A 15,000-nucleotide genomic window follows, 5' to 3' on the forward strand; every position below is an offset into this window, starting at 1 on the left:
GAATGTGTGGGTTCAGCAACTATTGCAAGTTAGTTACACCTATGAGGAAAGGACACAACAGTTCATAAAGCTGCTTATGTCTGGTAGCCATTAGCCTAGCTGATATGATTCTGTGTCATTAAATTGGTTAGCATCCTTTACCCTACATGTGGTTTATTCAAACTGCTCTCAACCAAACAAACTGTAATTGGCAGAGGATGAAGAGAAAGCACTCATTCCATAAATCACCTTACAGTGGAGAATAACTTGTAATAACTGTAATCTGTACTGAGAAAACAAATGTTGTTGGCTATTTAAACTATCTAATGCAGGTTCGAACAGCTACAAGAAATAGAGGCTTCATCATAGTCACCTGCATGGCCCATGTTCTTGTTCATAAATTATTTTCATAAAAAAAAAACTGTAAAAATCACTGCAGCGTGGTTAGAAAAGTGGATGTGAATGGTTAAAAAAACGCCTTACTCAAGAAGAAGTTCTATTCAGGACAAACCTATTTTAGCAGCAGACTTAGTGGTTTTACCTGGAAATACTGTATGACAATATTGATCAAAACACTGAACAAACATTACGCATCTTCATCCCAACATAGTCATTGATATTAAGATATCAATATTTCAAAAGGGTATACTATGCATCGAGGGATGTACGTATATTGCAATTCTCTCATCGGCTGATCAAATTCTTGTAACAAAGTCATTCATTTTGCAGGAGTTGTCCTGCTCTGGGATTGCAGAGGAAGCTTAGGTCAATTACTGAGCGAGTGTTGTACTTCTGGTAGGCACGGCTGCTTTTATGTGGAGCAATAACTTCAAGCACATGCATACATGTCTTCCGCCAGAAGCACTTAATATTTAACATAGAGCATATTTCAATAAATTATTCTCATCCATAATGGATGTCAGCGGGGCTCTTTCAGGATTGCGTGCACAGAGACAAAACACGACAAGGCGCGGGGACACACACACACATACACACACACACACACACACACGCATCATCATGCCCTTGTCCCAAGGTGCTCCCTTCACTTGGGTTACCTTGGCAGACGCGTCCCTCCCAGTCGGCGTAGTAACCGTGGCCGCAGTCGGGCGTGCAGAGGCTGTCCTTCAGGAAGAGGCTCTCCTCACAGACGCTGCACCAGCTCTCCCCCTCGCACCGCACGCAGCCCGCCGAGCACGCTGGAGACGAGAGGAGAGGAGGAGAGGAGAGGAGGGTGAGAGGAGGAGAGGGAGGGAGAGAGCGAGGGAGTTTCTGCTCTTGAAGAGATGGGAGTGAGACACAGTATGTTTTTTTTTTAAGGGCCCCATTTTGAGGAGGAGAGGAGAGAGTGAGGGGAGAGAGAGAGGGAGCTACTGCTCTTCAAGAGATGAGAGAGAGAGAGAGAGAAAGAAAGAGAGAGTGTGTTTTTTTAAGGGCCCCATGTTGAGGAGGAGAGGAGAGAGGAAGTTAGAGAGAGAGTCTCTGCCCCTGATAAGATGGGAGAGAGAGAGAGAGCGAGAGAGCGAGAGAGAGAGAGAAGGAGAGGGTGTATTTTTTTAAGGGTCCCATTTTGATGAGAAGAGGAGAGGAGAGAGAGAGTCTATATTTTTTTAAGGCCTCCATTTTGATCACTACCACAACATGTCCCCCCAGGGCTGCCCAGATTTCCGTGCGTCATCGGGAGATGATTTCTCCGCAGCGCGGGAGCTTTCAACTCACACCAAAAGGAATAGAGGACAGAAAAAAAAGGGGGGAGCAGAGAAGAGATTGGTGGACGACAAGGATTAGAAGGGGCCAAGATGGAGGGCGACAGCAACAAGAGAGATGACGGACAGAAAGAGGGCAGAGGAGAGGAGGAGGGGGATGAAAGGAGGATCAAATGACCTAAAATAACACAATCTAAAATAAAGAGCTAAACTAAGGTCCTAAAAGGTGAAGCGTTAACGGACTACAGACAGGACGGACGCCGAACGGGCATCTCACCGGGACACTGCTGCAGGGCCGAGTCCAGATAGTGGCGACTGCCACACTCCCGCACGCACTGTCCCTGCAGGTTGGCATAGGGCGACTGACAGCGCTGGCACTGCCCGGGGCCCTGGCACTTCTCACAGTGGTCATCGCACCCTGGAAAAACCCACAGCACCAACATGGTTAGCGTCTGATCTTGACACCTCTGATGTGAATAGTAGACAGCTCTGGGTACATTAAACAGCATTATGGAAGACAGACAACAAGCTAGCTAACAGTGTCTGTGTCTGGCCTGAAAATGCAATTTACATTTTAAAAAAAGCCTTCATCTATTAATAGTTATCGAGTAATTAGGCAAAGAGAGGGTGTAAAGGTGCCTGCTAAGTAACATAACATAACATAACCATGTAGTAGAACTACTACAGTTGACTTTATTTTGAAGGAAAAGTGTTCAACTCTCACTAATCCTCATTCACACTAACTGAAACCAGAAGTACTAGGAGACAGTATTTTGTTCTCCAAAAAAACCCTTATTATTACGTCTTATGATAATAAATCATGACATTGACCTGAGCAGAATATTGCATAAAGCCATACACTGTCACTATTCATTTACTGTGTGATTTCTTCACAGCTCGCTCGGTCCACCCTAATGAGACTTCACACGGATCGACTCCTCCTTGCCGTGACCTAGCCGAGGAGGGAGGAGACTCGCCCGGGCAGAGGCAGCCCTGCTGAAAGCAGCCTGGCATTCCGAGCGCCGTGCCAAAGCTCCGAGAGGTGAGTGATGGGCAATGCAGCTCGGCGGGCTTAATGAGCCTGGGTCGGGCCCGGCGCACGAACCGGGCCGTTGAGCGTGAGGGAGATGTGATTAATAATGGTGGAGCTAGTGCACTGGGCCAGGGGGATGTTGGGGTGTGTGTGTGTGTGTGTGTGTGTGTGTGTGTGTGTGTGTGTGGTACTGACCGAGGCAGCGCTCTCCGTCCTGGTAGAAGCCGGGGGAGCAACCCTGGGCGCAGACGCCGTCCTGGAGCACGTAGCCCTCCATGCACTGCAGGCAGTCGGTGTGCAGGGGGCCACGACACGCGTTACAGCTCCAATCACACTCTACAGGAGAGAGGAGGAGAGAGAGAGGGAGGGAGAGAGAGAGAGAGAGGGGGGGGGGAGAGGGAGAGAGAGAGAGAGAGGGAGAGAGGAGAGAGTGAGTGGGAGAGAGATACAGAGGGGAGAGAGAGAGAGAGATGGAACAAATTAATGATGTATGATGATGTTGGAGTGAAACAGGGTGTGAGAGGAATGATTAAGAGACAAGGGAGGGAGGAAACGTGAGAAAGCAGAAGTGCGAGCGAGAGAAAGAGAGGAAAAAATCTCTCATGAAAAAATCACGTTTGCTCTGAATCAGATATTGTGTTAATATTCAGAGATAAATTCTCACATTCTCACCAGACCAGTGCAATTCACTTTTAGAACTCCACAAACTTTCCTCCATACTAATTGTCTAAGTGTTCTTAAAAAAAAAAAAACTCCCCTATCTCTCGCTCCCTCTCTCTGAAGCGCAAAATGGCCTGATATTACCGGAAAGTTCTTTGTCTGGACAGAGTTTGTATATTTGGGGACAAACTTGTGCTTCCCATGTGGCTGTGCTGGCCGGCGTCCACCTTAGATGACCGACTCACTCTTCCCTCTGCGCCTCTGCTGCTGCTGAGTCTTCCCCTGCGACGCGCTGAACTTGTCAGGGCAGGACAGAGAGCAGGGGTCGAAGGTCATCTCGGTGCTCTGCCCAGAGGGACGCTGGGAAGCCGCGGGGTGTCTCCCCTGGTCCCTGCTCTGCCCTGGTCATTCCTTTCCTTAATCCTCCATAAGCCTGCAAAATGCTTTTCACTCCCTCTGGGAAGATTTTTTTCTTGTGAAACGCCACAAAAAGTCGACAGAAATCTCATCCAATCCTCTTTTTGGTATTAGGAGCCTGAAGTCAGGTAAGGACGTTTACCCTCCACCTTTAGAAACCACGTTTCTAACATAGCAACATTACACTTGTGAAACACTTCCAGATTCATCCAGATTCATCCGACCCCCACCCCACACACACACACACACACACACACACACACACACACACACACACACACACACACACACACACACACACACCAACCACAACCACAAAACAGCACGGGGTTATATACCTGTCTGTCAGGAAGGAGAATATACCGCCACACTATGTGCAAAGTTATGGGGTAAGAAATCCTGGCCATAATGCCACTATATATTCTATGGGACCTCGTCCATATTTTTCGGCGGTATATGAATTTTATGACTGGCGGGGAGACTGGGGGACATTTATGGGCGAGAGGGAAAGCCCATAAAAATCAAAAGCGGTGATGGAGCTTCACGCCGGGGCCGGGCGAAGGCTCGTTCGGTCCGCGCGGCTCTCGCCCGACGCTGAGGCGCTCCCATCAAAAAAAATATCATTACGCCACCCCCCTGCGCTAGAGACAGACAACGCTACAGGAGCTCAACTTTTCAATTCGCCTCTTTTTTTTACCGTATTTCAACCGCATCTGGTCCCGGAGGAACAATTGTAAATTCTGCCCTCACGTGTCTCGCGCCTGCGCATAGTCTTGCTAAGCGGCGAGTCCTCTTCGTGATATTCCAGTCTTCAAGTGAAATGAACCACTCACAGAGCTCTGTTAAGCTCAGAGACCACACTGTAGAATCATTAGGCAGAGATAGAGAATTGATTTACACTTCAGCTCGTCACACAGAGACACCCTGAGGTCACATATCCAGCAGGCTGAAGAGTGCTACAGTAGGAACCAACGCCAACAGAAGATGATGATGACATTTCAGCTCAGCAGGGAAGTATTAAGAGGGCGAAAAGGTGAGCATATATTGATTCAGTCCAGCCTGAAGATGATGAAGTTAATATTCAGAGATAAATTCTCACATTCTCACCAGGCCAGTGCAATTCACTTTTAGAACTCCACAAACTTTCCTCCATACTAATTGTCTAAGTGTTCTTAAAAAAAAAACCTCCCCTATCTCTCTCTCCCTGTCTCTGAAGCGCAAAATGGCCTGATATTACCGGAAAGTTCTTTGTCTGGACAGAGTTTGTGTATTTGGGGACAAACTTGTGATTCCCATGTAGAATCATTAGGCAGAGATAGAGAATTGATTTACACTTCAGCTCGTCACACAGAGACACCCTGAGGTCACATATCCAGCAGGCTGAAGAGTGCTACAGTAGGAACCAACGCCAACAGAAGATGATGATGACATTTCAGCTCAGCAGGGAAGTATTAAGAGGGCGAAAAGGTGAGCATATATTGATTCAGTCCAGCCTGAAGATGATGAAGTTAGTCTCACAAGCTCAGAGTTGTCAAAATCACAAGTGCTGTCGTCAAACAGCTTACTTACTTAAGGGTTAGAGTGAAGTGTTACAGTAAGTAGGGTTGGGTATCGTTTGAATTTGAACGATTCCGGTTCCGATTCCGATTCGTTGTTTCGATTCCGGTTCCTACCGATTCTCGATTCCGATTCTTTTAAGAGGCAGGGTCAAAAAGTTTAGGACACCAGTATTTTAATAAGCTAGCTAACGGTCTTTCTGAATGAAATAGTCTGACCGTCTCCATCAACTTTACTATGAATTTCTCACAGGACTGTTTTGAACTACAATATAAATATCAAATCTATGAACTTGAATATAAATATTATAATGTAATGAAACCTCATGAAAACACATTTAGGCTACACATGTGTGTATGATGCGGCAGATACTTAAACATGTTGTCTTGCTCCCACTCGGCTAACCTGGTGCAGAATAGCAAATAAACAATAAAAAGCAACTTATGAGGGTAAGGCCTGTTGTCACAAGTTTTGGGCAAGGTCCATTGGCTATATAGTTACAGTTGTGCGAACACTTCCGGTGGATGCTTCTTTGTTGGTGTTCAGCGGTTTCTTCTTCCGGTCAGCGTACTGAGAATCGATACTAGGTATTGAAATTTAAACTTTTGAACGATACCGGGTATATCGGAAAGCCGGTTCCGGTTCCAATCGATTCTCGATTCTCGATACCCAACCCTAACAGTAAGTAAGTGAATACAATGGAGTTTGAATGGTGTGGTGCTGGTGGCGTGTCGTGAGCTGTAGTGGTTGGTGCTGTAGTGGGTGGTGTTGTGGTGCTGGTGGTGTGAGCTGTAGTGGGTGGTGCTGTGGTGCTGGTGGTGTAGTGGGTGGTGTTGTGGTGCTGGTGGTGTGAGCTGTAGTGGGTGGTGTTGTGGTGCTGGTGGTGTGAGCTGTAGTGGGTGCTGTGGTGCTGGTGGTGTAGTGGGTGGTGTTGTGGTGCTGGTGGTGGTGTAGTGGGTGGTGTTGGTGGTGTGAGCTGTAGTGGGTGGTGTTGTGGTGCTGGTGGTGTGAGCTGTAGTGGGTGGTGCTGTGGTGCTGGTGGTGTAGTGGGTGGTGTTGTGGTGCTGGTGGTGTGAGCTGTAGTGGGTGGTGTTGTGGTGCTGGTGGTGTGAGCTGTAGTGGGTGGTGCTGTGGTGCTGGTGGTGTAGTGGGTGGTGTTGTGGTGCTGGTGGTGTACCTCTGCAGGTGCGGGTGGTGGAGTTGAGGTAGTACTGGTGAGCGCAGCTCTCGTACTGGCACTCTCCGAACAGGAGCACTTTGGCCGGGTCCCGACAGGAGGTGCACCCCCCCGCCGCCTCACACGCCAGGCACTGGCTGTCACACGCTATACACACACAAACACACACACACACACACACACACACACACACACACACACACACACACACACACACACACACACACACACACACACAGTGAAGATTTACACGCATGCACTCATTGACTTCTTGCTTCAAATCTGTCAGCAGTATCTATCTTACAGTAACCTGATTTTATCTCATAAACATCAGCAAACATTAACATCATCACTAACTGCATTTTGTTGTCTTTGTACTTGTACTCTGCACAATGACAATAACACTGAATCTAATCAATTACTGCAATCAGACATTTGCAGTCATCTATCATCAGCCTCTTGCGTGTGCTGCGATCTGATGGTCAGCGATTAAACCCCTCGGACACCCACCTCGACACACGCGCTCCCCGTCTGCGTAGTAGCCGGTAGGGCAGCGGGACCCACACAGAGCCGTGGGCAGCAGCAGGCCAGGGGCCACACAGGAGGTGCAGGCCAGAGGGCCCTCCCCATGGCAGCTCTCACAGGACGGGTGGCATTCTGGGTGGGTAAACAAACAAACAAACAAATAAATAAATAGACTAGAAATCCATCCATTACTTTTTGAGTGATTTACTAACAAATAGACAAACAGACAAACAGACAAACATACAAGCAAACCCAGATGAAAACATAACCTCCTTGGTGGAGGTAAAAATAGAAAATGAATATGCAGCCTATGACTCTGAATTTGATTCATGAGTGACCACAAGGCAATTATGGATGAATTAGCGCTCTGACGTCAACAGATCTGCAGAGGGTATAGAGGGTCGATATCCTGCACATACTGTAGCCTGCACAGTTGCAAGAGCTCCCCCATACAAATGAGACGGGACATTAGTTACAGTAGATGCTAAACATGCCACTGACTCTCAGAAATATCCCTAATAACCCAATGTGTGTGTGTGTGTGTGTGTGTGTGTGTGTGTGTGTGTGTGTGTGTGTGTGTGTGTGTGTGTGTGTGTGTGTGTGTGGGAGTCTTAATAATTAATCTATTAATCTTGTAAAAAATGACTTATTAATGACACTATTAACGCTAATGACTAATAAAACAAATGCATTGGCCTTTTCCCACTAATCCAGAGGGCTGTAAAAGAGTTGCGGTGGTTAAATATGCAAGCCACTAAAACAGACACTGGGCTTGATATAGACATGTATAATGGGGCTCTGGGGTCCGGGGGAATCTGAGGAGGGTTGCAAATGATGTCCCGTGGCTCGCCCTGAGAGAGTGTGGGTCTACAACACACACACACACACACACACACACACACACACACACACACACACACGGACAGACAGACACACACGGACAGAGAGACACACACACACACACACACAGACAGACACAGACACAGAAACACACAGACACACACACACACACACGAACACACAGACACACACACACACACACACACACACAGCCTAGAATGCCCAGGCTGCTCTCAGCGGGCTCGTATGGCTGGCATTTGTGCCCCGCTGAGAGAAATATCACCAGTGATTATTAACATAATGGCGATAATGGCGGTGAGGATGACAGGGGCAGAGGAGAGGGAGGCTGTGTGTGTGTGTGCGCGCATAATTTGTGTGTGTGTGTGCATGTGAATGTGTGTGTGTGTGTGTGTGTGTGTGTGTGTGTGTGTGTGTGTGTGTGTGTGCATGTGTGTGTGTTTGTGTGTGTATAGATGTGTGTGTGTGGGCATGAATGTATGTGTGAGTGTGTGTGTGTGTGTGTGTGTGTGTGTGTGTGTGTGTGTGTGTGTGTGTGTGTGCGTGTGCGTGCGCATGTGTGTGTATGAATGTGTCTGTGTGTGTGAGTGTGTGTGTGAGTGTGTATGAATGTGTGTGTGCGTGCATGTGTGTGTGCATGCCAGTCCACGTGGATGGCAGTGCGCCGGGCGCCAGGAGGCGGCGGTGGGCTCACTCACTCTTGCAGGCGCCGTGCCACGGGTAGTGGCGCGCTGGGCACTGAGCGACGCAGCTGTCCCCCAGCAGCAGGGTCCTGGGCGCCCGGCACCACAGGCACACCGTGCCCACGCCCGACTGCAGCTCCGCCGTGCAGCGCTGGCACCCACCCTGGCACTCTGGGACAGACAGGAAGAGAGGGAGGAGGGGGAGAGGGGGAGAGGGGGAGGAGGAGGGTAGAGGAACGGAGTGAAGGAGGGAGGGAGGGAGGGAGTGAGGGGGAGAGAGAGGGAAGGGGAGAGGGAGGAGGAGAGGGGGAGAGGGAGAAAGAGAGGTAGACAGAGAGAGACGGGGGTAGAGGGAGTGAAGGAGGGAGGGAGAGAGTGTGGGAGAGGGATAGAGAGAGGGAGAGAGAGGGAAGGGGAGAGGAAGGAGGGAGGGAGGAGGAGAGAGTGAGAGAGAGAGAGAGGGGGTTGATGAACGGATCGAAAAAGGGAGGGAGAAAGTGAGGGGGGAGGGAGAGGGAGAGAGAGGGAATGAGAGAGGAAGGAGGGAGAGAGGGAGGGAGGGAGAGAGATGGGGAGGGGAGGGGAAAGGATGGTGGGTTATGAGATAAAGAGAGAGGGACAGAGAGAGAGAGGGAGACAGAGAGAGAGAGGAAGAGAGAGAAGAGAAAGAATATCAATATCAACATAATGGCACATAAATTAAAGACTGTCAAGAATTATAGCGATTCAGTAATCAAATGACAGTCATAATCATCACACATATACATTGCACTTGTCACAAGCCATAACACATCACCTATAAATCCCTGCTCACGATCACACACATGGTGATGTGTGAGGAAAACAATCCTTTCATCTCAAAGCCCTTCTTATCTAATGAGGGTGAAAGAAGAGGATGGGGCAGGTAAATAAAGACTCTGTGTGTGTGTGTGTGTGTGTGTGATTGTGTACTGTATGTGTGTGAGTGTGTATGTGTGTGCGCTTGTCTGTGTTTGTGTGTGTGTGTATGTGTGTTTGTGTGTGTGTGTGTGTGTGTGTGTGTACTGTATGTGTGGGTGGGAAGAGGAATCGTACTGGAACATCGCAGACACCTCAAGCAGAGCGCCAAGCCCCCAGATGCCTATCTCTGGACACACAAACAAAAAAGCCGTGTCCTGGCGGCCCAGGTGAGGGGGGCCGATAAAAGACTCTGGGGTGGATGGAGAGAGAGATAGCGACACAGGAACTCCTCTCTTCCTCCCCGCCGCATTAGCATCCAAATACAGAGTCTGAAAGGACGAGGTCAAGGAACAGGGATGCTGAAGCCTCAAATGGCACTCTGGACAGTGGGAGGGGGGGTGGTGCTATCAGGCATATACCTCACACAGCATTTCTCAAGCAGCAAATTAAAGGTCTAAGAAGCCCCAGCTCGACACACACACAGACAGACACACACACACACACACACACACACACACACACACACACACACACACACACACACACACACACACACACACACACACACACACACACACACACACACACACACACACACACACACACACACACACACACACACACACACACACACACACACACACACACACCACCTAATTCCACACCTCTATAACCTCCGCCAAGCCTGCAGCTTTTCAATCAACTGCGTCCATTCCATTCCTCTTTGTATTTCAGAGGAAAAGCAACAAGTCGAGGCGGCTCGCTCCCAATCTGGACAAGGCTCGGCGGATTCATTGGAGGGCGTCCGGCAACGGTGTGTGGGCGGCTTGGGACGAGGATCAGTGGATTTATTGGACGGGGGGTCTTGGCTCTGGCGATGGTGTGGGCGGCTAGGGTCATGGGAAAGGGGCAGTGAATGAGGGGGCAGCACTGGCCAAGCCTTCCTCTCTTCACGCACCTTCTCACCACAATGGGCTCGTGTTCCACGCGAGAGCAACACCTGTGTGCAGGTGAGTTTGCTGCCAAAGATTAACGTCAATACTAAAGATATTAAGAGCGTAGTAGCGCTTAAGAATCTTTGCTTAACGCTTAAAAACACTTTAATGGCCTTTGGGAAGACAAATCCTTGGCTTGTCTCGCCGTGTTCCACTTTGAGAAGAAGAAAGTGGCTGACGAAAAACAAATAAACTTGCATTATCCAAAAGCGAATGTCACACTGCCGAAACACGCTTGAAAAATTCATGTAGGCTGCACGACTACGAACACGGGGGAGGCTAAAAAAGAAGCCCGCGTCACACCAAACTTCACACGCTAATCCTATAGAGTTAAGAGCAGGGAATTAATAATACATGATGACCCCACGCCGACCCGGGAAATTACTCTTGTCATTCCTGGCATCACACACAGAGGGCAAAACAAGCACCAATTATGTTGTGTAAACATGCAGGTGTAGTTCACTTCACTCTCCTCTTATCGCCCTCAACACTATAAAATCCAACGGCACACACACACACACTCACACACACACACAAACACAAGTCACTGAATGCACAACACCTTTGAGCGAGAGTCGATGTCTGCCTGTTTTTTAAAGCAGTGTCATTAGCCTGAGCGTGTACCTTCAGTCATTATCAGTGGCACCGGAGCCTAATTAAAGATCGAGCGGGAGATAGAGCGCGAGCCGGGGGCCAGCCGCGGGTTAGGAGGCGCACCCTCCCCTCAGCCCCGGAACTTAACGGATAACAGATAAATCCGTTCCTCCGATCCCTCCGAGCGTTAAATATTAAACACGGCCAGGCTGCTTAATGGCTGTTTAGCATACGTCGGCGCCTGTTTAGGGTCACCTTGCGACGGCTCGAGAGGCTAAATTGGACGGTCCAGATGGCTCATCTGACGGACGGAGAGCAGGACAGTGAAGGGGGCGGCGCGTACGGCACGATTCAGCTGTGTGCTCACGTAGGAGGCGCTCGGCGAGAATTCTAACGCCAGCTTGAAACGCGCGGCACACGGGTGCCACGCAGGGTGCCACGCCAGCCGATTTGCACCTGGCCGCCGCTTACACCGGGGGCACTGATGCCACCAGATGGCACTTCACTTCTTCACTTCACTTCGCCCGTCTGAACTCCTCCGCACACAGACATGGGCATGAATGCGGCACACTCCACTTTAAACATCCGGCTGTATCATTAATGAATGCTTGTCAGGTAAAAGTTTGGGCACAGGTGTGCGTGGGCAGGTAGGTGTGTACTGTGCACTCATGCCCATAGCTATACAATGGTGCAGTGGTCCCACTGCTTTTTTGCTCATAAAAGTGGGTGGCTTGAAGGGCTCCCACCTACTGTAATACATAAACACCACCTGTAACTGAGCCAAAACCTGACCCTTAGAAACACACACACAGATACACAGACTTACATTAACCAATACGCTGTGGTAGCGGCTGTGCCTGTGTGCCTGCGGTTCAGGGCTGGACGGATTGGCTTTTCACGGGCTGGGAGAGAGATGGGAAGCTTGGCACAGACCTCTGGTGCTGCAGCGCTGCCTGCCCGGCTCCCCTGTAATCTTTCTGCAGTGGTAATGGGCAGTCGTGATAACCATGCCAGGCGCGAGACGGAGGGGTCAGCACAAGCATGGGGCGGTGGTGGTGGTGGTGGTGTGTGTGTGTGTGTGTGTGTGTGTGTGTGTGTGTGTGTGTGTGTCTGGGGGGGGTGCAGGGTTAGTGCACCAGATGAGTCAGACGCCTTTGAAAGAGGAGACGAAGTGGACCGGAGCAGGAACACAGCGAGAGAGTGAGTGAATGAGAGAGAGAGAAAGAGAGAGCAAGAGAGAGAGAGAGAGAGAGAGAGAGAGAGAGACAGAGAGAGAGACAGAGAGAGTCCAGGAGATGAAGGGAACTGTGAGAAGAGATTGAAAAGGCTGCAAAATGACTCAATGAGAGCCATTGTCCTGTGATAGAAAAAGGAGGAGGGGGAGGGAGAGAAAAAAAGAAAGAGAGAGGGAACATAAAAGATAGATACTTAGAAAGAGATAGGAGCAGAGAATTGCTAACTGGGTGAGTGTGTGAGAGAGAGCCAAAGCATGACCGAGACAGAGAAAGAGAGTGAGTGAGATGGAGAGAGAGAGAGAGAAGAAAAGAGAGTGTGTGTAAGGTAAAGAAGGGAACGGTGTGAGACAGAAGAGAGGAAGAGAGAAATGAGGAAGAAAGAAATGAGCGAGGGATAGAGTGTGTGAGGGAGGACAGACGCTAGAAGACAGAGAGAAGTGGAGCGAGATGGAGAGAGTGAGGGAGTGTGCAGGAGAGGGGAAAAGGAATCCTCGCCACATTATTAGTGCAGTCGGTGGGGCAGTGCGGCTCTCGGCTGGAGCGGCGAGCGATGTGACCGTCGAGCGGCGCGGAACAGATGAGCTCCGCTGTCACGGCCGCCTGACCACCGACCAGCCGACGCAGGGGCCAGAAAACCTTGGGCTGAGGGTGAACGCGTAAGCCTCAATTTTCTTCTATAACATCTTTGGAGATACACCCCGCTGACAACAACAACACAACAAAAACAACATAATCAAATCAGTGGTGTCGGTTTCGATGCACACGTTTAACGCCGCAATCGTTTGGTCTCCCGTGGTACGGCGTTCTCTACACGGGAGAAACCGAAATGTAATTACTGCTCAGGCTTCTCTTTCTTAAAGCCAAGCGATGGTGGAAAAGAGGCAGAATCTGACACAATGCTTTCAATTTCACACTCAAATTTACATCGGGCCTGGGGCTTCTGGAGTGTTCTCTGGAGAGCGCTTCCCTGTCTTTGCTTTACTGACGCTGCTACGCTATGTCAAATCACAAATCAATCAGCTCTAGATTTAATATAGGAGACAGACAATGCATTATGGAACCCAACTGAACCGAAGAAGTAGGCCACAGCCTGTCTTAAGGACTTCACTTCACACTGTCTAGCCTGAAGTTGACATGCAAGGTCTATTAAGGGAATCCACATGCTTTTTGACTCCAAGTACGGGCCTCTCCAGCTCATCCGGTTGCAGGTTCAGACCACTGTGTTCTACTGCGATCCCACGGGCAGGTGTTCCAGCAGGTGCTAAAAGGTATAGGGACACAGGGACGTCAAAACTGCCCGTTGTGCTGTCTGATACGTGTCGGCCAAAATCATCTCAGCACCTCTGCTTTTCCTCCTGGGCCATCATGGCCTCTTATCACAACAGGGCCCCACTGCTGAGCCTTGATAAAGACACCCACAAACACCTCAGACAACAACAAACCCACGGAGGGGTGCGGGCGCTGAGGGTTGCTGAGGGTTGATAGACGCGCTGATAATGAGGTCTAACTCCACATGTAATCTCGTCCGATAGCACAGGGTTGAGCTGATGCATGCAGTCGGGATTGTCCCTCTCTTCTCTCTCTCTCTCTCTGTCTCTCAGCATGATCTTGGCATCGGAATAGGCGGTACGAAAAAGATATAGACAGAGATAGACAAAGACGAGGGGGGGGGGGGGGGAGAGAGAAGGGAAATGACAAAGAGACGAGGAGAGAGAATATTGTTGGCTTTTCTCAAATATAAATTCCCCTCAGAGGTTAAGCGATGGCAGGCGAGGTCTGAGGCATTGTCTATGAAGTGCTTCTTAAGAGAGAGGAAGAAACAAAGAAAAAGAGAGAGAGAGCGAGGGAGAGCGAGGGAGAGCGAGAGAGAGAGAGAGAGAGAGAAAGGTAAGAGTAATGCAGTTAGTAAGTGCACCTGATCACTGCAAAGTGAATATGGCACCTAGGTTGCAAAACACCATCAGTCGCAAATAGCATTTGGGGCTTTTGCTTTCCTGGAAGCATCGACTCACCCCAGCACAATTACCTCGTGGAATACAGACATAAACCCTGACTAACACTGTTTCAGATGCACTGCAATAGATGAAAACTCTATGTGGTGACTTCTGAATACCTGCAAGGGCATCTACAATCAACAGAGAGAGAGAGAGAGAGAGAGAGAGAGAGAGAGAGAGAGAGAGAGAGAGAGAGAGAGAGAGAGAGAGAGAGAGAGAGAGAGAGAGGGAGAGAGAGAGAGAGAGAGAGAGAGAGAGAGAAGAGAGAGAGAGAGAGAGAGAGAATAGAGGAGAGAATATTGCCCTGAATTGGAAAGTTAGACTCTCCGCAAAGAGGAAAATAAACTGACAGATGGTGCCACTTTGAACATTGAAACATGTATATTTCTCCACTTAGTCATTTGTTCAGCTCGATGACTAGATAAATGGGAGACGCTGGAGGAGATGCAGAGTCCATTTACCAGGGAGCTGAGGGGGGATGAGACAATCACCTCTCCTTTAGACGTGCGAATAGCACTTAATGTTTCATGGAGAAACTGACATTGTGTCCTAACTCATGAAACAAAAGCAAGCATTAGTGGCAAAACGTTTAGAGCAGAACTGGTTCCTTTTTTTTTCTTTCTGTCGCTTTTGTTGTTCTGCTGTATT

The 15,000-nt window shown here is 49.2% G+C and overlaps 1 protein-coding gene across 1 annotated transcript in view; it reads right to left on the reverse strand.

Annotated features, from left to right (window-relative positions):
- fras1 (Fraser extracellular matrix complex subunit 1) overlaps positions 1–15,000 on the reverse strand; it is a 134,069-nt gene that overhangs the window by 51,767 nt on the left and 67,302 nt on the right. Inside the window, 6 exon segments of the mRNA XM_062544154.1 lie at positions 1,038–1,178; positions 1,963–2,103; positions 2,914–3,054; positions 6,530–6,676; positions 7,040–7,186; positions 8,611–8,766. Of these exon segments, the coding sequence (XP_062400138.1) occupies positions 1,038–1,178; positions 1,963–2,103; positions 2,914–3,054; positions 6,530–6,676; positions 7,040–7,186; positions 8,611–8,766 (873 nt within the window).

This window comes from Sardina pilchardus, chromosome 8, assembly GCF_963854185.1.
Source record: "Sardina pilchardus chromosome 8, fSarPil1.1, whole genome shotgun sequence".
Lineage (NCBI taxonomy): Eukaryota > Metazoa > Chordata > Actinopteri > Clupeiformes > Clupeidae > Sardina > Sardina pilchardus.